The sequence below is a fragment of the Pempheris klunzingeri genome, chromosome 7 (assembly GCF_042242105.1).
Source record: "Pempheris klunzingeri isolate RE-2024b chromosome 7, fPemKlu1.hap1, whole genome shotgun sequence".
Taxonomy (NCBI): domain Eukaryota; kingdom Metazoa; phylum Chordata; class Actinopteri; order Acropomatiformes; family Pempheridae; genus Pempheris; species Pempheris klunzingeri.
Window position 1 is genome coordinate 7338301 of NC_092018.1, and position 18026 is coordinate 7356326.

Consider the following 18026-nt stretch of genomic DNA (forward strand, 5'->3'; position numbering starts at 1 on the left):
TATAAAAGAGGATGAGGTGGAAAGATGAATGGTGCAAAAGAGGGGGTTATTTGAGTAAGAAAGTAGGAATACGGGCAGAGTGAAAGTTTAAAGGAAAGAGGAAAAAAAGGGAGACAGGGAAAGAGAGAGATGGGGTTTGGAATAAAAACGAGAAGGGGCATTCATCTGGCAAGTGTGATAACGGTGAGTGCAGTAACAGGATAAATATAGTGGTAAAGGGTACTGAATTGAGGGGCAGTTGAAGGGAATGCGGAGAGGAGGCAAAGATAGAGTTACAGAGAAGACAAAAAATGAGGCTGGATGAAAGAGAGGATGTATACATCTTCGGGGCACAAAGACTAGAGCTAGCTAGGAATAGATGATGTTAAATGTGACAAGATGAAGGGACCAAAGGGGGTCCATTAAATGTTAATGGGAACAGGGTAGGAGGTGGGGAGGCGTACCGGGGGCAGGAATAAGAACAGATTGTGTTTGTGAGAAATCATTGGTCTGGTATTTTCAGCAACAGAAAGTGCCAGGAGTCAGAGAACTTACAGTGATAAATTTCAAGAGAAACAAAGTCGAAAAGGGCATGTTATCTTTTGCTCATTCTACCTCCCTGACCACATTAATTCGAGTGCCAATTCCCTTAAGGAGTGTATATCAGCAAACCAATGGCCCACACAGACATGTACACTGGCGTATACAGAGCAGAGCATATTTTCAGCCTGCCAGCGATGTGAGTAAGCATCTCTCTCTGCCACTCAGTGCACAGCCGTGTATGGCACAATGCATAGAAGCAGTTTGGAGCCATGAATCTGAAATATTACATGAAACAATACACAGACACAAGTAGGTCATCCGCACACGCACACACAGTTCTGGACATGGAGATATACTCTTGGCTGTGGGCACCAGCTAAGACTTAGTCTCTCTCTCTCTCTGTCAGTGAATTTCTGATGAAATCAAACACTTTCCTCTGATTACATACTTATCTTTCAGCCAGTAGATACTCTGAATTTTCAACCTCTTGCTTAACATAATGGAATATTTATATTATAATATGTGTCCCTTTATCTGGACAGGAACAACTCTGTACCATCCGTAGCTGATATAAATGGAAAATTACCATTTGCTATGCATTTTTTTGCTAGTAGATTACAACAAATTATAAAACAAGAAATGTTACAAATTTGTCAAACAACAGTGATTCTTCTATACCATTTATACCCTGATTAGACCTTTCTAATGTGCATATTTAATCTACAAAGATTGTGATACTTTTAATAAAATACAAAAAGCCTAAACTGCAGTTATAGATTAATTGCTAATTGTGACAGGTTAGATTTCAGCTCAAACTTTTCTGCATATCTATATCAATTTGTACTTTATTTTGGAGTATCTTTCATTTTGGATACCTGATTCAGCATTTCATCCAGTGATAGTTAAAGTGATATTAAGTGATACATGCAAACTAAAGGGGCATTGCAAATATAAACTGTGTTACCATTGTTATCCAAGTCTCTTCCAGAGTCTAACTTACTCAAGAAATGTTCTACAGCTACAGGCATACTGACAGTCTTTTATTGGTTTTCTTCAGGTATTGATTTCCTTGCTTCCTACCCCTCTCCCTTTCCTCTCCTTTCCCTCCTCAGTCACTGGGCCACAGAAACTGGAGGACTGGTTATCAGTGTGATAAAGTGTGTGTGATGTGTGTGAGTGTGTCGTGGGAGCAGAGCTGTTTGGAGAGACACAGATAGAGAGAAGAATCGGTCACACCTGGATGCAGGTGAAGTGCTTGCAGTCCATTTCTTCTGACAGACCAACAAGCTGGGGAGAGAGCTCAATAACATGCTCTGTTGCAGACAACACATGTACAACACACACTGACATACAGAACATGCATCAAAACTATCTGCATGGAAACAGGAACACACTGAGGGAGTGACATGTACTTTGAATACATGAAAAATCATCTCATTTTGCAAGTTAGTGAGTTCCAAGTAGTCATTTGGGGTCAGGATGAATTAATCATTTAAAGAAAACAGGAGTCATGTACAAAGTCTGATGAACAGTCACAATGACCTCCCAGCAAAATACATAAATAAAAAACGACAGAGCAGAGAAATTAATAAAGTATGATTCCCTGTGCTTGACAGTCTGAACTCTTGGATGTGTACATCTGTTTGTGTGACAGACATGTACAAAAATAAATGCCTCTGCATGACTGCTTGACAGATCTTAGCTGCTTTAGCAAGAATGATCCTGGATAGATTTATCAGGAGCCAGTATACTTCCCATGTACTCGAGGGGTATAGATGTGTGAGTGTGCTTGTGTGTGGGTTGGTGGTGGTGGTGGTGATGGTGGTGGTGGTGGTGGTTCAGGATGGTGGGTGAAAAACTCAAAATGGCTACACCTTGTATTTGTTTGCACTCCTACACACATCTCTTTCTGTAGTCCAAATCTGTTTTTTTGTTTGCACCAAGTACAGTCATTGTTAACAGTGGTTTATTCTTAAAAGTGTTGGCAAGGTATATGGAAACAAAATCCATTTAAGTCATACTTAGTCACTGAGGCAGGACTTTTTCCAACTTATTTATTTACTTTTGTACTTTTCATAAAGTCAGTAAAGCGTGTTTCTTTTAGGTACTGTCAATCTCTGACACACTTTGCTGCACCAGCACCTCTAGGTCTTTCTCATGTTCACTCTCCTTTAACTGTTGCTTACTTCAGTGTGATGTAACACTGAGTTGGGTTAACACAACGGGCCCTTTAAGTAATTAACAAAGACCATAATGAGCCTAGTGCTTAGAAGCCCCCTGCAGACTTAAGAGTGTGTGATGTAGAGGGGATGAGGGCACTAATTCTCCAAAGTGCCCTAATAAGTAGAGGATTAGCAAAGCCTTCCATTAGCCAAAGCCTTGATGATGCTAAGCTAATGTGCTACAGCTAGACTTGGGCAAGGAGGCTAAAGTGTTAGCATGACTGGATGTGAAATCTGGATAATGTAGCTCATGGTAAATGTCTGCCTTATTCAGCTCAAAAATTTGGAGATTGGCAGACTCAAATACACACATAAAATGCATTCACACATAATGTATGCATAAACAAATCCACAGGTTTGCCTTTCCACACAGATCCACAGAGATACAGATGCTCAGACATTAAGATGATAGTACTGTGGGCTAGATAGAAGATAAATCCTGGGCTCATTGGTTTTAAGAATAATGGCCATGACTAAGCAGTATGCAGAGACTTTGTGGAGTTTTAATCATATATTGTTACACTTTAATTAATTCCTCAAAATGTGGACTTGCACAATGGGCAGAGAGATTGAAACTGCTTTACTCCTACTCATTAATCCTCTACATCAGTGCATGAAGAAATGGTTGCGTGAAATAACCCTTTAGCTATTGCTAAAAAGGAAAATCATTCCTAACGATCTATTGCCAATTAATTACAAAATAGGTTTTATGTTCACTTATTCATAGCTATTACATTCAAATAAGCTTCATGTCACCAAACTGCTTTAGGGTTTAGTGACAATTGTAACCAAAAACTGTGCCTTTTTGAGTGGACCAGCTCCGGAGTGTCTTTAGTCATGTACATTAAGCCTTTTTTGTTTACAAATTTAGACTATTCAAGATAATTGAAGTGTCACATAAATTTACTTTTGGGTGACTTGTTCCTCTCAAAGGTAATATATCCAAATTGAATCAGTAATGCTTGGACTATGTAATTAAACAACAAAAGCAATTAAGCAGACACCATGTTGTGCATCATTAATGCACAAACACATGCGTGCTTGGATTTTGATCTGTTTGAGAACTCAGCCTCACAAATCACTTTGAAATCCAACTCATTAGGCTGTTTTCATGCAAACCAGTTGACAAATTGTCATATTGTATAGCTCTAATACTGTCTCTCTCTCTCTCTCTCTCTCTCTCACACCCACAAACACACATGCACACATGCAATGTTTTATTCTGCTTTTCTCAGCACCATGAATCTGTCTCCTCAAGCTTTTCTTTCTTTCTTTCTTTTCTCTTTCTTGCTCTGGCTTTATTTTTGTAGTGTCGACAGATTAGTCTGTGTGGCATTATACAGGCTGACTGTGTGTGTTTTAGATTGTGCTTTCTTGCCATTGCACAGTACTTCACCATGGCACATTTGTGTGTGCGTGTATCTGTGTGTTTGTCTTTAAACTTTTCCACTACTTTTTGTTTTACACAGTGACTCTGTGGCAGAGTTGGCTAGAAGTGAAATAAGCACACTGGTGCTTAGCATACAGTGAAGGACGCAGTGAGGAGCAGCATGGGAGCAGATGTGAGGGATGAAATAAGGATAAGGATAAATGAGGGATGGAAAAAGGGGGCAAGGACATCAGGACAAAATGTAGGTAACGATCTAGGTAAAACTAATGGAAGAGCAGAGTAAGGGAGGCAAAGAGTGACCGAAAAAGAGGTAAAGTAAGATGAATCAAAGCATGGTTGGACCAACGGTAGGAAAGCTGATGAGATGATGTTAGAATGGAGGTGGAAGAGGAAGTCAGATGACTCCAGTTTGAGGACAGTGTACATTCAGCGGTGCTGTAAGGCAACTAAAATGAAAATCACTGCAAGACTGCAACTTTGAAATGATTGGGGCTGAAAGGTAAGCACTCAGAGGGGCTGTTTGGACAAGAAGGGAGATAACAGGGGAGTGGGTTGAGAGGGTAGGAGGTAGAGGTGTTTTTGACAGCACTGGAGGTCTAGGAAGGATGAAAAGGGGAAGGGAGAAAAAGGGAGGTGAAATAAACATAGATAGTGTCTAAGAGCTGAGGAGCATTTAAGCAGTAGAGCGCAAACAGCTGAGATTGTGGATAGTCTCAAGAAGGACATCTTTTACAATATGATTTAATTATACAACTTTTAATACACATTTTAAAAAAATCATACTCTATGGAAATGGGAGTTACAGGGTGGATAGAAACAACCAAAGTATCAGTCATTGTGCACTGACTAATTCAGTATAAAGTGGCAAAACAAGCAAAGCAAGTGCTTTGGTGTCACCCTCCATCACATCATCGCATCATATCACAACCTGTCAGCATATGTATTATGACTGACAGGGTTTATACGAAGGTGACAATCCTTCTTCGAAAGTACTTTTATCATGTCCATGTCTCCATCAATGACTCACAGCTTAGAATGAGTGTTTTCAGGCTCTTAGAGGTTTTCCTGTATGTACTGACAAGAGAGTAATGCAGCAAAACGCCTCTTTTTGTGTTGTAGTGGCTTCTTGTCCGTTCTACTCTGTGTATGCATACCTCTATATTCAGTTTCCTCCCTCTCTGTTTTCATGCCTCTACTTACCACACACTACATTGTGTCTGACAGTAACTGCTTTGGTCCTCAAAATAACTATGCAATGCATGTGGAATCTAGCAGAAACAGCTTGCTTAAAATTTCACTCTCTCTATTAGTAGGTGCTGTAGTGTGGTGACCTGTAGAATAAGTATTATTTGCCTTAGTGCTCCCCTACCACAAATAATTACCATGATCAAAACTGTGATTTGGTATTGCCCACAGCTGTAACAGATATTTTTACCACTGGTGATTCTTGCCATAAAATGAGTAGAAGGAAACTGTCTTTTGTTCGCTTTGAAAACTAATATGTTCCTCTTCTGTTTTTCCTCCTTCCTTCTGCTTCTTTCCCTGCTGTCTCGCTCTCCTCCATACAGCCTGTGAGCTGATGAACCGTGGTATCCTGGCTCTGGTCAGTTCAATCGGCTGCATGTCAGCGGGCAGCCTTCAGACTCTGGCTGATGCCATGCACATCCCCCACCTCTTCATCCAGCGCTCCCCAGCGGGAACACCCCGCTCCTCCTGCCCACCAACCAGTCGCATCCCTGGAGCAGATGACTACACCCTAATGGTCCGTCCACCGGTCTATCTCAACGAGGTCATCATGCAAGTGGTGTCTGAGTACAGCTGGCAGAAGTTCATCCTCTTTTATGATTCTGATTTTGGTAAGGAAATAATCAACTGTGCAATCATTGATACAAGTATTCATTAAATGTACCTTTATATAGATAATTGAATACAATGAGACACAGTAGGTCTATGAAGCTGGTGTTATTTATCTATATATCTAATTTATCTAATGTAATGGTATCTAAGATTTCTTGGCATGGTAGGACACACATTAGAGAGCTGATGGATGTATGGTTAAGTCAGCAACCTTCTTTCAGTCTTCAATCTCTTTCTGCCAAAATAACGCAGACAAGCAGGCAGACATAGAAATGTGTATGCATAAGCACAGAAACACAAAAACAGGCACACATGCATTTATATCTTTATGCATCTTTATGCTAGTGACACATCAGTGGGCATGCACGTGTATGCTGTCTCATTTTACGCTGCCTCTCTGTCTCTCTCTGTCACTTTGCCATCTCTCTTCCCAGTCCATTAACTCTAACATTAGACTAGAGATGTCCTGTGTGCCTTTTTATAAAGTGCCACTCTGTTTCTTCAGCTACTTTTACAGAAATATGGCTTTGCTGTTGCTGTCTGGGTATGTGCAAGTGAATTCATAATATGTAGATATGTGTTATATATATTGTGCCATTCAAGTGTCCTTTCTGGCCCCAACTTCTGTAATTGCTTGGCTACAATAACTTGGCATCATTATATCTTGTTATACAGCTGTCCCTCTCTTTAGACATGGGGTGACAAACGCTCATAGAATACATGTCCTGTCACTTTATGCCATCATAACTTCAATAGCTTGCATTTCTCTGGTTTGCATTTCATATTCTTAGATTTACTGGTCGTATTATAAAGGTTTTCCCTAATTTTCCCCTCATGGGCCTGCTCCACCTACCTTATTGTGGCACTTTAATGTGTGAAGGTAAATTAACTCAAGAGTCATGCCAAGGAGAAGACTGCTTGTCCACTGCTCCTAGTGAGCCAAAACTTAAAAGCATGTTGCATTTTGGATCACACCCCAGTGAGTGATGTTAAAGCAGGTATTTTGCTAGCTTATGGAAAAAATCAATTGTGACATCACTCATTGGTGGGTAGACGGAAGCATAACATACCTAAAAGTTTTATGCCATAGAGGGCTGCAGTTTAATTGTTTTCTGCCTTTGGTGATTCAGCATTGATTTAATCCTTATAGCCATAATGGGGCTCCATTTCACTCATTGCAGTCAATTAACACAATTAATGTGTTGTATACATTGATCTCCAATGAGATCTCTGCAGCACAATTGTTTTGCAATGCATTCTCCAGAATCAAACTCAATCTTCTGAGGCATTAGAGCATTTTATCAGTGTATTGATTATGTCATATGAAACTATGTTCTTAGCCGTAAGCCCTACCAAGCAATTTATATTGGATGGATATTGAATAGTGGTTAATGTGGTCCCATATCTCAGAAGTCAGAGAAGTGAATATGGTGATTGAATCAACCCTGAGCAACTCATTGAAAGAGAATTTTCATCCAATCTGTCAAGTAATTGGTAGATTACAGATGTAGAATATCACAGTTGGAGTGTACACTTATAGTCCTACTGTATGTATGTTACACTGCTGACATAGCTTCTTATATGTTTTACCATGACATATAAAGTATTTTGCAATATCAGCATTTGTCCCACTGGCCCATGATGAATGATATGATGAGTCCTGCATGAGCAGCAATCTAATATCAACATGAATAAAGAAATATATTATATACAGTATTTAACTTCTATACAGTAGAATACACTACTTGACTATTTAACTACTTGACTGCAGGTTATTGAATCGAACTGTTATCTGCAGGATTTTGCTGTTTATGACCTTTTGTCCATATACTGAAATCTGAAGCAACAGATGTGGTTCCTGGTTATTTTCCTTCTCGACCAAAGTTGACTGTGAAAGCCTACATTTCATACCATGTAATCCACTTTTTTAGTAAGTCGCGTGCAAATTACCAACAATTATGCTCTTGCCTGCTGGGAAAATTATTTTACTCTAACCTTAACCTAACCCTGATCCAGACTGAAAGTAAGAACACTACTTTCCAAAATGTGTCCCCAAAAGTGGCATAGTTCACACAAAATAGCTCAATAGACCCCATACACACACATATGCATGCACACAAACACACACATGTTCATACTCTATCCCCTCTGTGCTCTGTGGCCACTGATTCAGCACATGGATCCTCTGGGTTTTGGCAGTGCTGTTCTCTCCACAGAAGGCCCTTTAAAGATATCACCATTGTTCCCTAATGACCTCACCCCCTGTTCAAGGAGAGAGGGGAGAAAGCAAGACTGCAAAAGAGAGTGAGCAAGAAAGTGAGGTAGAGAGAGAGAGAGAGAGACAGAGATGGCCTTTTTAAGATGATAGCAATGTTCCCAAAAGGCCTCGCCTCTGTACAAGGAGTTCTTTAGAGAACAGACAGTCGAGTGTGTCGTCTCAAATGAAGCTATGGCGCAACTGTCCCAATCCCTATTTTCAGCTCTACTGGTGCATTCCGGACACTGAGAACACATGTTTTCTCTCTATTATCACTCTTTTTTTCTCTCATAGTTTATCTCTCTCCCTCACCCAAAATCTTCCTTTCTTTACTGTCTTTCTTTTTCTAGCTCCCACGTTTCTTTCACTTCCTTTCAGTCTTTCATCAGGTGCCCTGTATTCACGCTGTAAAACCTGACATATATTGGAAATGTGAGTGGCAAGTTGCTGTTACATGCTGAGTCACCTTGCCCGTAATCCAGTCAGAACTACGGCAACACTGGCCTCGTTGAGCAAATGTGTGAAGTACCACTTAGTGGTAATAACACTGTTGACATTAAGATGATTTGTTTAGTTTTGCTTTTAGCCATTGACAAGAGGGGCCTGAGGCACCATAGTAAAAGGTTGTAGCTGAATGAAAGAGCCATTGTAAAAGTGTGATGCTTGTTAGGCTGCCAGTCTTTTATTAAGAGAAAACAATAGAAATGCTGATATTTTGGACAAATATTTTTGTTTCAATAAAGGTGAAAGTGTGTGAAAATAATCAAAGGCCTTAAATATTATCTGAGGTTTCACGTCCCGTGAGAAGTATTGGCCCCACAGAAACAGATATGTGTCTCTAGCTTGGCTGCTTGGAACAAACACCAGTAAAAAGCATCCACATGTTTACAGCTATTCACCTGTGTCATATTGACTATGGTGGTCAATGGGGCAACTCTTTAAAATGTCAGCTTAGCCCCTCATGACTTTTATCCATTACCTGCACACTGTTTATTCTTTTATGGCGTCTGTTTAATATTTTAACAGAAGTTTATAAATTGAATAGAAAATCAGTTTGGTAAACTGGTGCCCACTTCAACAGGATACCATTTATACCAGTCCATAGATTTTGCCGTGCCTGCCTCTGGCCCTGTGCCATGAGCTTAAAGTGTTGTGGGTTGGAGTTGCATCCCATGTCCATGATCTTTAAACACGTTTCTGTCACGATGCTGATTGTTCTATTGCTTCATACAACGAAGAACAGTGTGTACTGCAATGTGTCCACTGATGCTACTGTGAAGAGTTTCACCTCACCTTGTTGCATCTGCCCCTTTGTAGAGGTGGAAAAGAAAAAAAATTGACAGGACAGATAGGGGTGGGGCATTTAATGAGCACGGAATGAAAAGGGAAATAACAAAAGGAAGCGTTAACTTAACATTGGATCTCTCTGCAGCCTTCATATAGAAACACATCAAGCACAGATTGAGAACAGGAAAGGGGCTTCGAGGAGGGAACTTCTCTTATTAACAGCTCGACTTCCCCTGAATGCAGAAATACTGAATATGACAGGTTGGAGTGAAATTATTTGTTGATCACACCCCTACATCCTTAACATTTTCTTAAAATTGACCTATTTTCATAGTAGACTATACATAAATATTATAGTATATAATTAGTCTTGCCCCAAACATACCCTGCTTTATCATCTATTTGAATCTGAATGGGGCCATAATTTACTAGATAAACATCATGCTGTATTGAAGGAGACTTGAAACTACCGTTTGAGATTATAAACTAATTAGGGTATAGTATTTACTGAGGTCATAAATCAAGTGAGAAGTAGGGTCATTTTCTCATAGACTTCAATACAATCTGACTTTTTTTTTTTCAACCAGCAGAGTCATTCCCTTCTGGCATTAGAGAGAATGCAGGTTTAAGGCATTTTGCATTGGCTTCACTTTTCAGACCTGGAAGCTACTACTACTTCTTTTATACAGTCGATAGTACAGACCTAATGTATTATGTCACACAGCCAATATTTTGAGAGGATATGACTTAAATCAATAGTGGCACAAAAGGAACAGAGTACTTTTGGTGGTGGTATAAAGGGGAAAAACCAAACCTCTGCAAATCCATAAGCCTTGTATGTGGATGTTTGTTTTGACCTTACCTAGAAGTGAGAAGTTGCTCTATTTGAACCATATCTGAATTGTGAGAGTCAAAATTGAGTGAGGGGGGAGGAAATGGAGAAAAGAGCATGAAAAATTGACATGCACAAAGTTGTTTATAGAGACTGGGGAAAGAGAACAAGGAATGATGAGACATGGATGCATGGCTGGATAACTCTTTTTTTAACTGTACCAAAGCCCAGAGACACCACAGGAGGGAGTGCTGGTGGGAGGTGAATGAGGAGGTGAAAAGTACTTGAAAGCTATGCCAAGAGAGACATGGAAAAGTTGATGATGGAAGTTTCAGAGGAATGGAGGCAAACTGGTACACTCATGAGCCAAACACCAAAAATCTACAAGCTTTATACAGGGAGGTCATGTCTTACTTTGTCTCTTCTGGAGTAAAATCGTTTGGAGAGCAAGAGAGAAAAAGAGATAAAAGCGATTGCGAATATATCAGGGAAAACAGAAACAGTAAAGCAGAGAGGGGATAGGGACAGAGATCTAAAGGCATAGTAGATTTGGTAGGGCAGATTAAAAGGCAGTCAGGCAAGCAGATAAACACAACACAACTGTAATGGGTGTAAAAAAAAATTTTCAAATGGTGTGACCCCAGAGTACTAAATTAAATCCTTGGAGGACACTGGAGGTAAAATGTCTTTAACAATGAAAATTTGCTAAGGCGTAAGTGTTGAGAGAGATGAGGATCTAATAGCATTGAAAATATGGAGGTACAGTGAACTGCTGGAAGACATTTTATAGGACAAAACCTAAAAAGCTTGTTTTTCCAGATTTGTAAAGTTTGGGATTTTGATAAACCTCAGAATGAGCTCTATGGGCAGGGAGAGGGCAGACCCCTATAAAGGAAGGAAGGATGCTAGTTCTCACTTTTATCCTGTGCATACAGTACACAGTATTTTCCTATAAACCATATTCAACCATGCTAAAACTCAGGGGCCCTGTAAACCTCCCTTCCTTTTTTGGCCCACTTTAACCATATAAAGATATTGCAACGCATTGTGTGGAAAACGGTGTATCCATTGTATGTTGCTGCTTCACCTTCTGGTTGCTTCCAGCTTCGTCTTCTTCATAGGTCCATTCTGGTTTGATTTCCACTGAAAGCATATGGAATTTGAAATATCTTCAAGCTTGCTGCCAGCAGATACATTTACAATACTTTAAAAAAAAATTGTATAGCTTTCATTTGTTTGTTTTCCACATGTTGAATACACATTTGCAGGTCTTTTGAAATCAATGTAGTAAGAGACAATTTCATTACTGTAGCAACATGCTCTCTTATTTTTTTCTAATCTCATATTTGTATACCCTGAATAGTGCATAGCAGCAGGAAAAAGGAATGGATTCATCTCTCTGCTTCACAAACTCAAGAAAAGCAGTGACAAGAACAACTAGCCAATACCAGTAAACTGATGATAAACATTCATTTAAATGCAAAGGATCATTTCATAGATGTGGATATTTACACAACAATTAGCATTGCCCTTGTTGTTTTTGTTAGGAAACAGAACCGGAATACAACACAACCACACCCCATGGTCACTGAGCGTTCAAATCCCAGAGCCCTTGTTTTTGGGGAAAAATGTGCTTGCATCTAAAATCCATCCATCCATGGTCTGTACTGCTTATCCTTGACTGGTCTCCTGTCAATCACAGGGCCAAGACATGGAGGCAGACAACTATCCACGCTAACACTTATACCCCCGGGCAATTTGGAGCCATCAGTTCACCTAACCTGCATGTCTTTGGACTGTGGGAGGAAGCCAGAGTACACAGAGAGAACCCACGCAAGCATGGGGAGAGCATACAAACTCCACATGGAAAGGACATTGGTTAAAACTGCAAACCACATTTTTTTGGCCAGCCAGGATGGCATCTAAAATCATTTAGTCCAACTGAGTACTGATAATCATCAAGCAGTGTGTATAACTTAAAAAAATGTCAAAGCCGATCAAGGTATAGGACGGTCAAGATCAAGATAGGTCATAAATAGAAAGAACAGACAAAGAAAGGGGTGGAGGGAAGTGGAGAGAACTTTAGACACGAGGTATGTGAAATCAGAGAGGATGTTGTGTAGAGTGTGGAGGGCATTAAAAGCTGGAGAAGATTTAGGGAGATAGGGAAGGGTATGCACACCTAAAAGGTGCCAAGCCTTTATAGAGTGTTGGTTTTTTGCAAGTGTTGGTTAAGCTCTCTGCTGGGATTCTGGGGATGTGAAGCCTGGAGCTTTTAGAAAAAAAAGTAAAAGAGAGCAATAAAAGGAGGGAAATAAAGCAAAAGAGATGAAGCAAAAGATTGGTGAACTGAGATAGGCATGTAGATCTAAAGGAATAGATGATTAAGACAGCAATAGGCCGTCAGGTAGATTACTGATGCTTCAGGGCCTAAGACATTTGATTTCCTATATGGAGGTAAACTCCCCAAATTCAGGTTCAGATCCCTAGGGTTTAGTACTTGAACATTTTCAGCCAGAATGCCAGCTGATGAATTAATTCTCTCGAGCTAAGCCTGCTGGAAACAGGCCTACATTCCATTAAATGCTCAACTCACATAAGAACCACTGTCTTTGAGCCACACAACAGAGCAATGCCTGAGGCAGGGATAAGAATAGCCAGAGGTAAAGGCTGAGGGGGAAGACAAAGCAAAGAGATAAAGTTGTTGGTCTAACAACAGAACAGAACAGGGTAAAGATAACATGAGAGGCAATTGCAAAAAAATACATTTTTCCTTTCCATGATGCAAAGATTTAGTGGGTGACCACTTTGTACTGTATGTCAAATATACCTGTCACCAATAAATAAATGAACAAGGGATGGCTTTTTTATAATACCTGCTGGAAAAAGATATTGAAGTTTATTTGTTCTTTCCTCAATCACTACTTAGTCACAATAAAAGTCTTTGAAGACTTTTGAGTAATTAAACTCTAGTCATGTTTTCACCTGAGATGTATTACTTCATCAGTATTGCTGAAACAATACCTCACGTCAGTGGAAAACAAGGAACTGGAAAAAAAAAAACACTTCAGTACTTCAGTACACTACTTTTTATTGAGACTCTGCTACCCACTTTGGCCTCGACTCAATTCATCATGTAAAACATTGCTGGAGCGTTAAATGGATAGAAAAGTGATGCAAGGTCACTCTTACCCACCCTTACTCCTCCTTCAGCTTACCTTGCCCCTTGAGCAAAGCTAATCTATGTCGGCGTAGATTCTGTGGCAGTGAAAAACTCAAATTCATGTAAAGGACAAAGGGTGACCAAGTATCACTCCCTGCTGGAGAGTAACCACCAGTCACTGGGAAAACGTGGTAGCTCTGATAGCCCAGTCAAACTGTTACTACAAATGGGAAGATAGACAGACAATGCCTCTTTCCAATATAACTACCAGTTAGGCTTGACTCTTTCCCAATCCCTAACCCTAGCCCAGACTTAACCCTTTAAGCGCCAAAGTCGCAAAATTGCGACAAGCAACATTGCTGAATAAAACAGGCTGTATCTATAAATGTGGTGCCGAATCTTGTTACTACTTTTCACCAGGACATGGCAGACATGTGTGCCTGTAATCTGAGCAGCATTTGTGGGCGTGGTTCTATTCAAAGTTTTAGAGTAAAAAGAGTTTGTAAAACACCCTCCGGCGCAGAGACGCGGCGGCGAAGCAGAAGTAGTTGTGCAGAGCGTAGCGAGAGCGAAAGAGTGTTTTCCATAGTTTCCATAGTCCACAATCAGCACATGGTATAGCGGATGCTTCACCTCAGCGTGGCCGGGGTAGAAGCATTCTGCGAACGTCAAGCAGGGGACGTGATCGAGGTGGCAGGGGGGCTCATAACACCGCAAATATGGGTGAATGTAGCGGGGATGAGAAGCCGCGGGAAAAAACACACCGCTAATGGCTGCGGAGGTGGCGTTCATTGCCGCACCGTAAATCGCGGCGGCGATGATAATGATGATGATGGCTGGCAGTTCTTGAGAGAAGAGGAAGAGTATCAAAAGTGGATCCGAAATTTTGATGAGCCTGTTGGTTATTGTGGAGACAAGCTGACAAATTCTGAGCCCATTGATTTCATCTCTCTTTTTCTGAATGATGAATTCTGGAGCCTATCCCAAATTTCGATTCATACTAAAGATATTTCACATTTACAGTATGCCTTTATCTCAAACCACTTTAAAGTTATAGCCTTTTGAAACCTTGATATCAAAATTGAACATTTTCCAATATGGCCGCCACCTTGTGACGTCACAATATGCAAATTAGACGAATAATTTCACTCCCATCACAGACTTTGAGTCATACTGAACAATTTTCTCATTGACAGTATACCTTTATCTCAAACTACTTTCAAGTTATAGCCTTTTGAAATCTTGATATCAAAATTGTATATTTTCTTGAAAAAACGCCTAAAGGGTTAAAACACCAGGGAGAGTAAGACTGAAACCTTAGTGAAAGTGTACAGTCCCAAAGTTTGGTGATTTCTCTATCATTTGAAATTGTAAATCAAGCAAAAGGAGAATAAGGGAGCATTAGGCTCTGACAGACTGCCAGGGAGATACATAGGCTGAATCTCATTTGCAGATGTTTGATGTTTCCCACCCACTCCACACTAACACTCAGGAGATTCTAATATCGAATGTGTTAACACCTCCCTCCTGACTATTGGTCTATTTCATCTCTTCAAAGTGCAAAGTTCATATCAATTTTTCTATTCCTGTTTGCTATCCTTCCTCTGAAGGGCTTTTCTCAGCACAGACTCCAGCAACTACTTTATTTAGATTCCCTCTAATGTATCTCCTATTAAAAGGTATCTAATGGCCTAGAATTGTGTGCATTGTCATAATATAGACAGAAGACCCCGATTTTGGTCTTTTCTTCCATTGCTCATTTTAGTAATAGTTATATGCAATGTATATGCAGAAACAAATCACGTAACTGACTAAATGCTTGAAAAGGACAAAATACATAATTTGCTTTTTGTAATTACTCATCTGATCTTCCACTGGTCTCTGGTGTTGAATTGATGGGCATTATACGTGACACAGAGTCTGCCTTTCAGCTGAAATAATAGCTTGGACTTTACACCCTCAAAATGAGATTCAAACAGGGGAAACTGAGGGAGGTTTCAGATGAAAAGCCAAGGAAAGACAGAGGGATGAGAGGAAAGCAAGCAGGGGAGGAAGAAGTGGTGGTTTCTGAACACAGACAGTGTACCACTGAGCTGGTTGGTACATGCAGGTGAAATCCCTGCATGCTGTTGGCTGCTACACTACATTAATTCTCGCTTTCACTCTGAGCCAGGGACTTTGAGGATAGATGGGATAGAGGGGAAAGAAGGGAAGCCTGACGAATTGGGGAAAGGGACACACGGAGAACCGTAACATACAAATCTCAACCTTGTTTTATAAGGTATTATGAAAGCTATTCCAGTTGATTGAGTTTTCTTTGCAAAATGCCTTTTCAGTTCCACTTGTAAAACACAACACACAAACCCATTATTAACAGTGGCATATTACAAGGTAAGTGAAAACCTGAAATGACTCAGAGTCACGCACACACTCTAAAAGTTTTTTAAAATGTGGCAAAAACCACTTGGGTGACAGGGAATAGCATGGCAGCAATAATACAGTCATCTCTGTTAGATGAGGATGAAAAGGCCTGGCACTGTGGAGATGCACAGTACATCTTTGCATGGGAGACTTGGGAGGAGGGGTTGAGTAAGATGACAGCGCTTGGGGAAAAAGCTGTTGAGGTGATGGGTGATCATGGTGTTAATGGACCGGTACTGTCTCCCAGAGGAATGTTTCTCAAACAGATGGTTGCCTGGGTGGGCAAGGTCGGTGGCAATTTTACCTGTCTTTTTATCCGCTATGGTGTCCTGAAGCTCCTTGATGAAAGGCAGCTGACAGCCAATGATCCGCTCAGCAGTGGGGGAGTACATGCTCAAGCCTTGTCCTTTGAACGACAGGAGGCAGGAACTCAACCAAACGTTGATGGAGGGAATGAGGATGCTTTTGACCAATAATGTGTAAAATTGGACCAAGATATGTCCTCATTTGAAAGTCAATGACTTTTTTTTTTCAAAAGTGGTTGTCATAAAACATTCCTACAGTGAATATCTCACACACAGCAAACTCTACACTCTTCCACCCTACGTTGCTACAGGCTACATTGGTTATGATTACCTGACTCGTTGTTTATGGTAATAAAGCAGATGATTGCTTTGTACTTTTTAATATGAATGTAATTTCTCAAAAGTCTCTATGTGCTTGTGTGCCTTTGTTTAAAAATGTCTATGTTCCAGTTTGCAATCTTTAAACAAAGCATTTAAGGAGTAACTTAATACCAGTATAAAAACCTGTAACCACACCCAACAGTATTGTAGAACCCTGAGATATTAACATAAACATCCTTCTGAGGTGATCCGATCACAGGCGGACAGCTCTAAATGCGTCTGTTTACACCTGGCGTTAAAGTGCCTCTCCACATATGCCTCAACTGATTGCTTGTGATTCGATCTCACTTCCCCACTCTGTATACAAATAAACATGTACATCATCATGTGTGAACGTTTCATTTGAAATGTTTAAACACTGAAAAATCCTATCTAATAGCAACATCTCCTCTATTCAAACCATGGCTCCCTTTTAAAAGTCGGCGTGTCTGTACTTGGTACGACAATATCACAGCATCGTGTTCCATTAAACATTATTATCTTATCTTTAACACCACAATACAAATCATTGATGAGCAGGCATATGATTTTAGAGATTATTTTATAGCACCGCTTTTAGAGATTATTTTATAGCACAGTTTTTAGAGATTATTTTATAGCATCTCTTAGCTCCTCAGCATACTTTCCACTTGGGCAGAGGATGTCAGTTAAGTAGGTGGTCCTTTAAGATACCCAGGACACAAGAGAATGTGGCCATATGCTGCCCAGACCACCTCTGAATGTGGTCTTAGCGATCAGATCTCAAAGTGTCCTCAATGTATCTTGGGTATATTCACACCTGTACTTAAAAGTTATCCACTTGTGATCAGACCACAAAAGACGCATGTTAATGCCAGGTCTTAAGAGGGTCTTAGAATATTATCGCATTGTCGTAAACCAGGCTAAATATAATGGCTTGCACAGTCGTAGCATAGCGAGTTTGAATGGCTTGTATGGAATAAGACTGTTGGGTTTGTTTTTTCAGCTCTTCATAGAGTGGAGCAAGGCAGATCCATTAGACACACAACCTCTACTATATGCCAGGGTGAGGAATGGATTGATGATAGCAAATAAAGCCATAGTGGCCCTTTCGTCAGTCAGCAGGCGAGCAGACAGATAGAGAGGTACATGGCGACAAAGAGGCATATAACACAGCCACTAAAAATAGGCGGACATGACATAAAGCACAGACAGAGTTAAAGTTTATAGGCAAACGGGCCAACTGGTGTGCAAGTGTAGTTCAACACTGGATTGGTACAGAAAGAATATAAATGATTCTGTATAGTAAAACAAAACTATGTATATGTGTAAGTACCATGCTCTTTGGGTTCTCTACATAATTTGATTTCTTCTTGCTCTGTTGACAAAAGCTTTTTGATTCTGTTGATTTAAAAAGCTTTCTTACCATTG

General features: G+C 40.2%; 1 protein-coding gene across 1 annotated transcript in view; it reads left to right on the forward strand.

Annotated features, from left to right (window-relative positions):
• The window catches only part of grid2 (glutamate receptor, ionotropic, delta 2), a 442371-nt gene that overhangs the window by 243052 nt on the left and 181293 nt on the right, over positions 1 to 18026 (forward strand). Inside the window, exon 3 of the mRNA XM_070834212.1 lies at positions 5703 to 5990. Coding sequence (XP_070690313.1) covers positions 5703 to 5990 — 288 coding nt within the window. The remainder of the gene's footprint in view (positions 1 to 5702; positions 5991 to 18026) is intronic.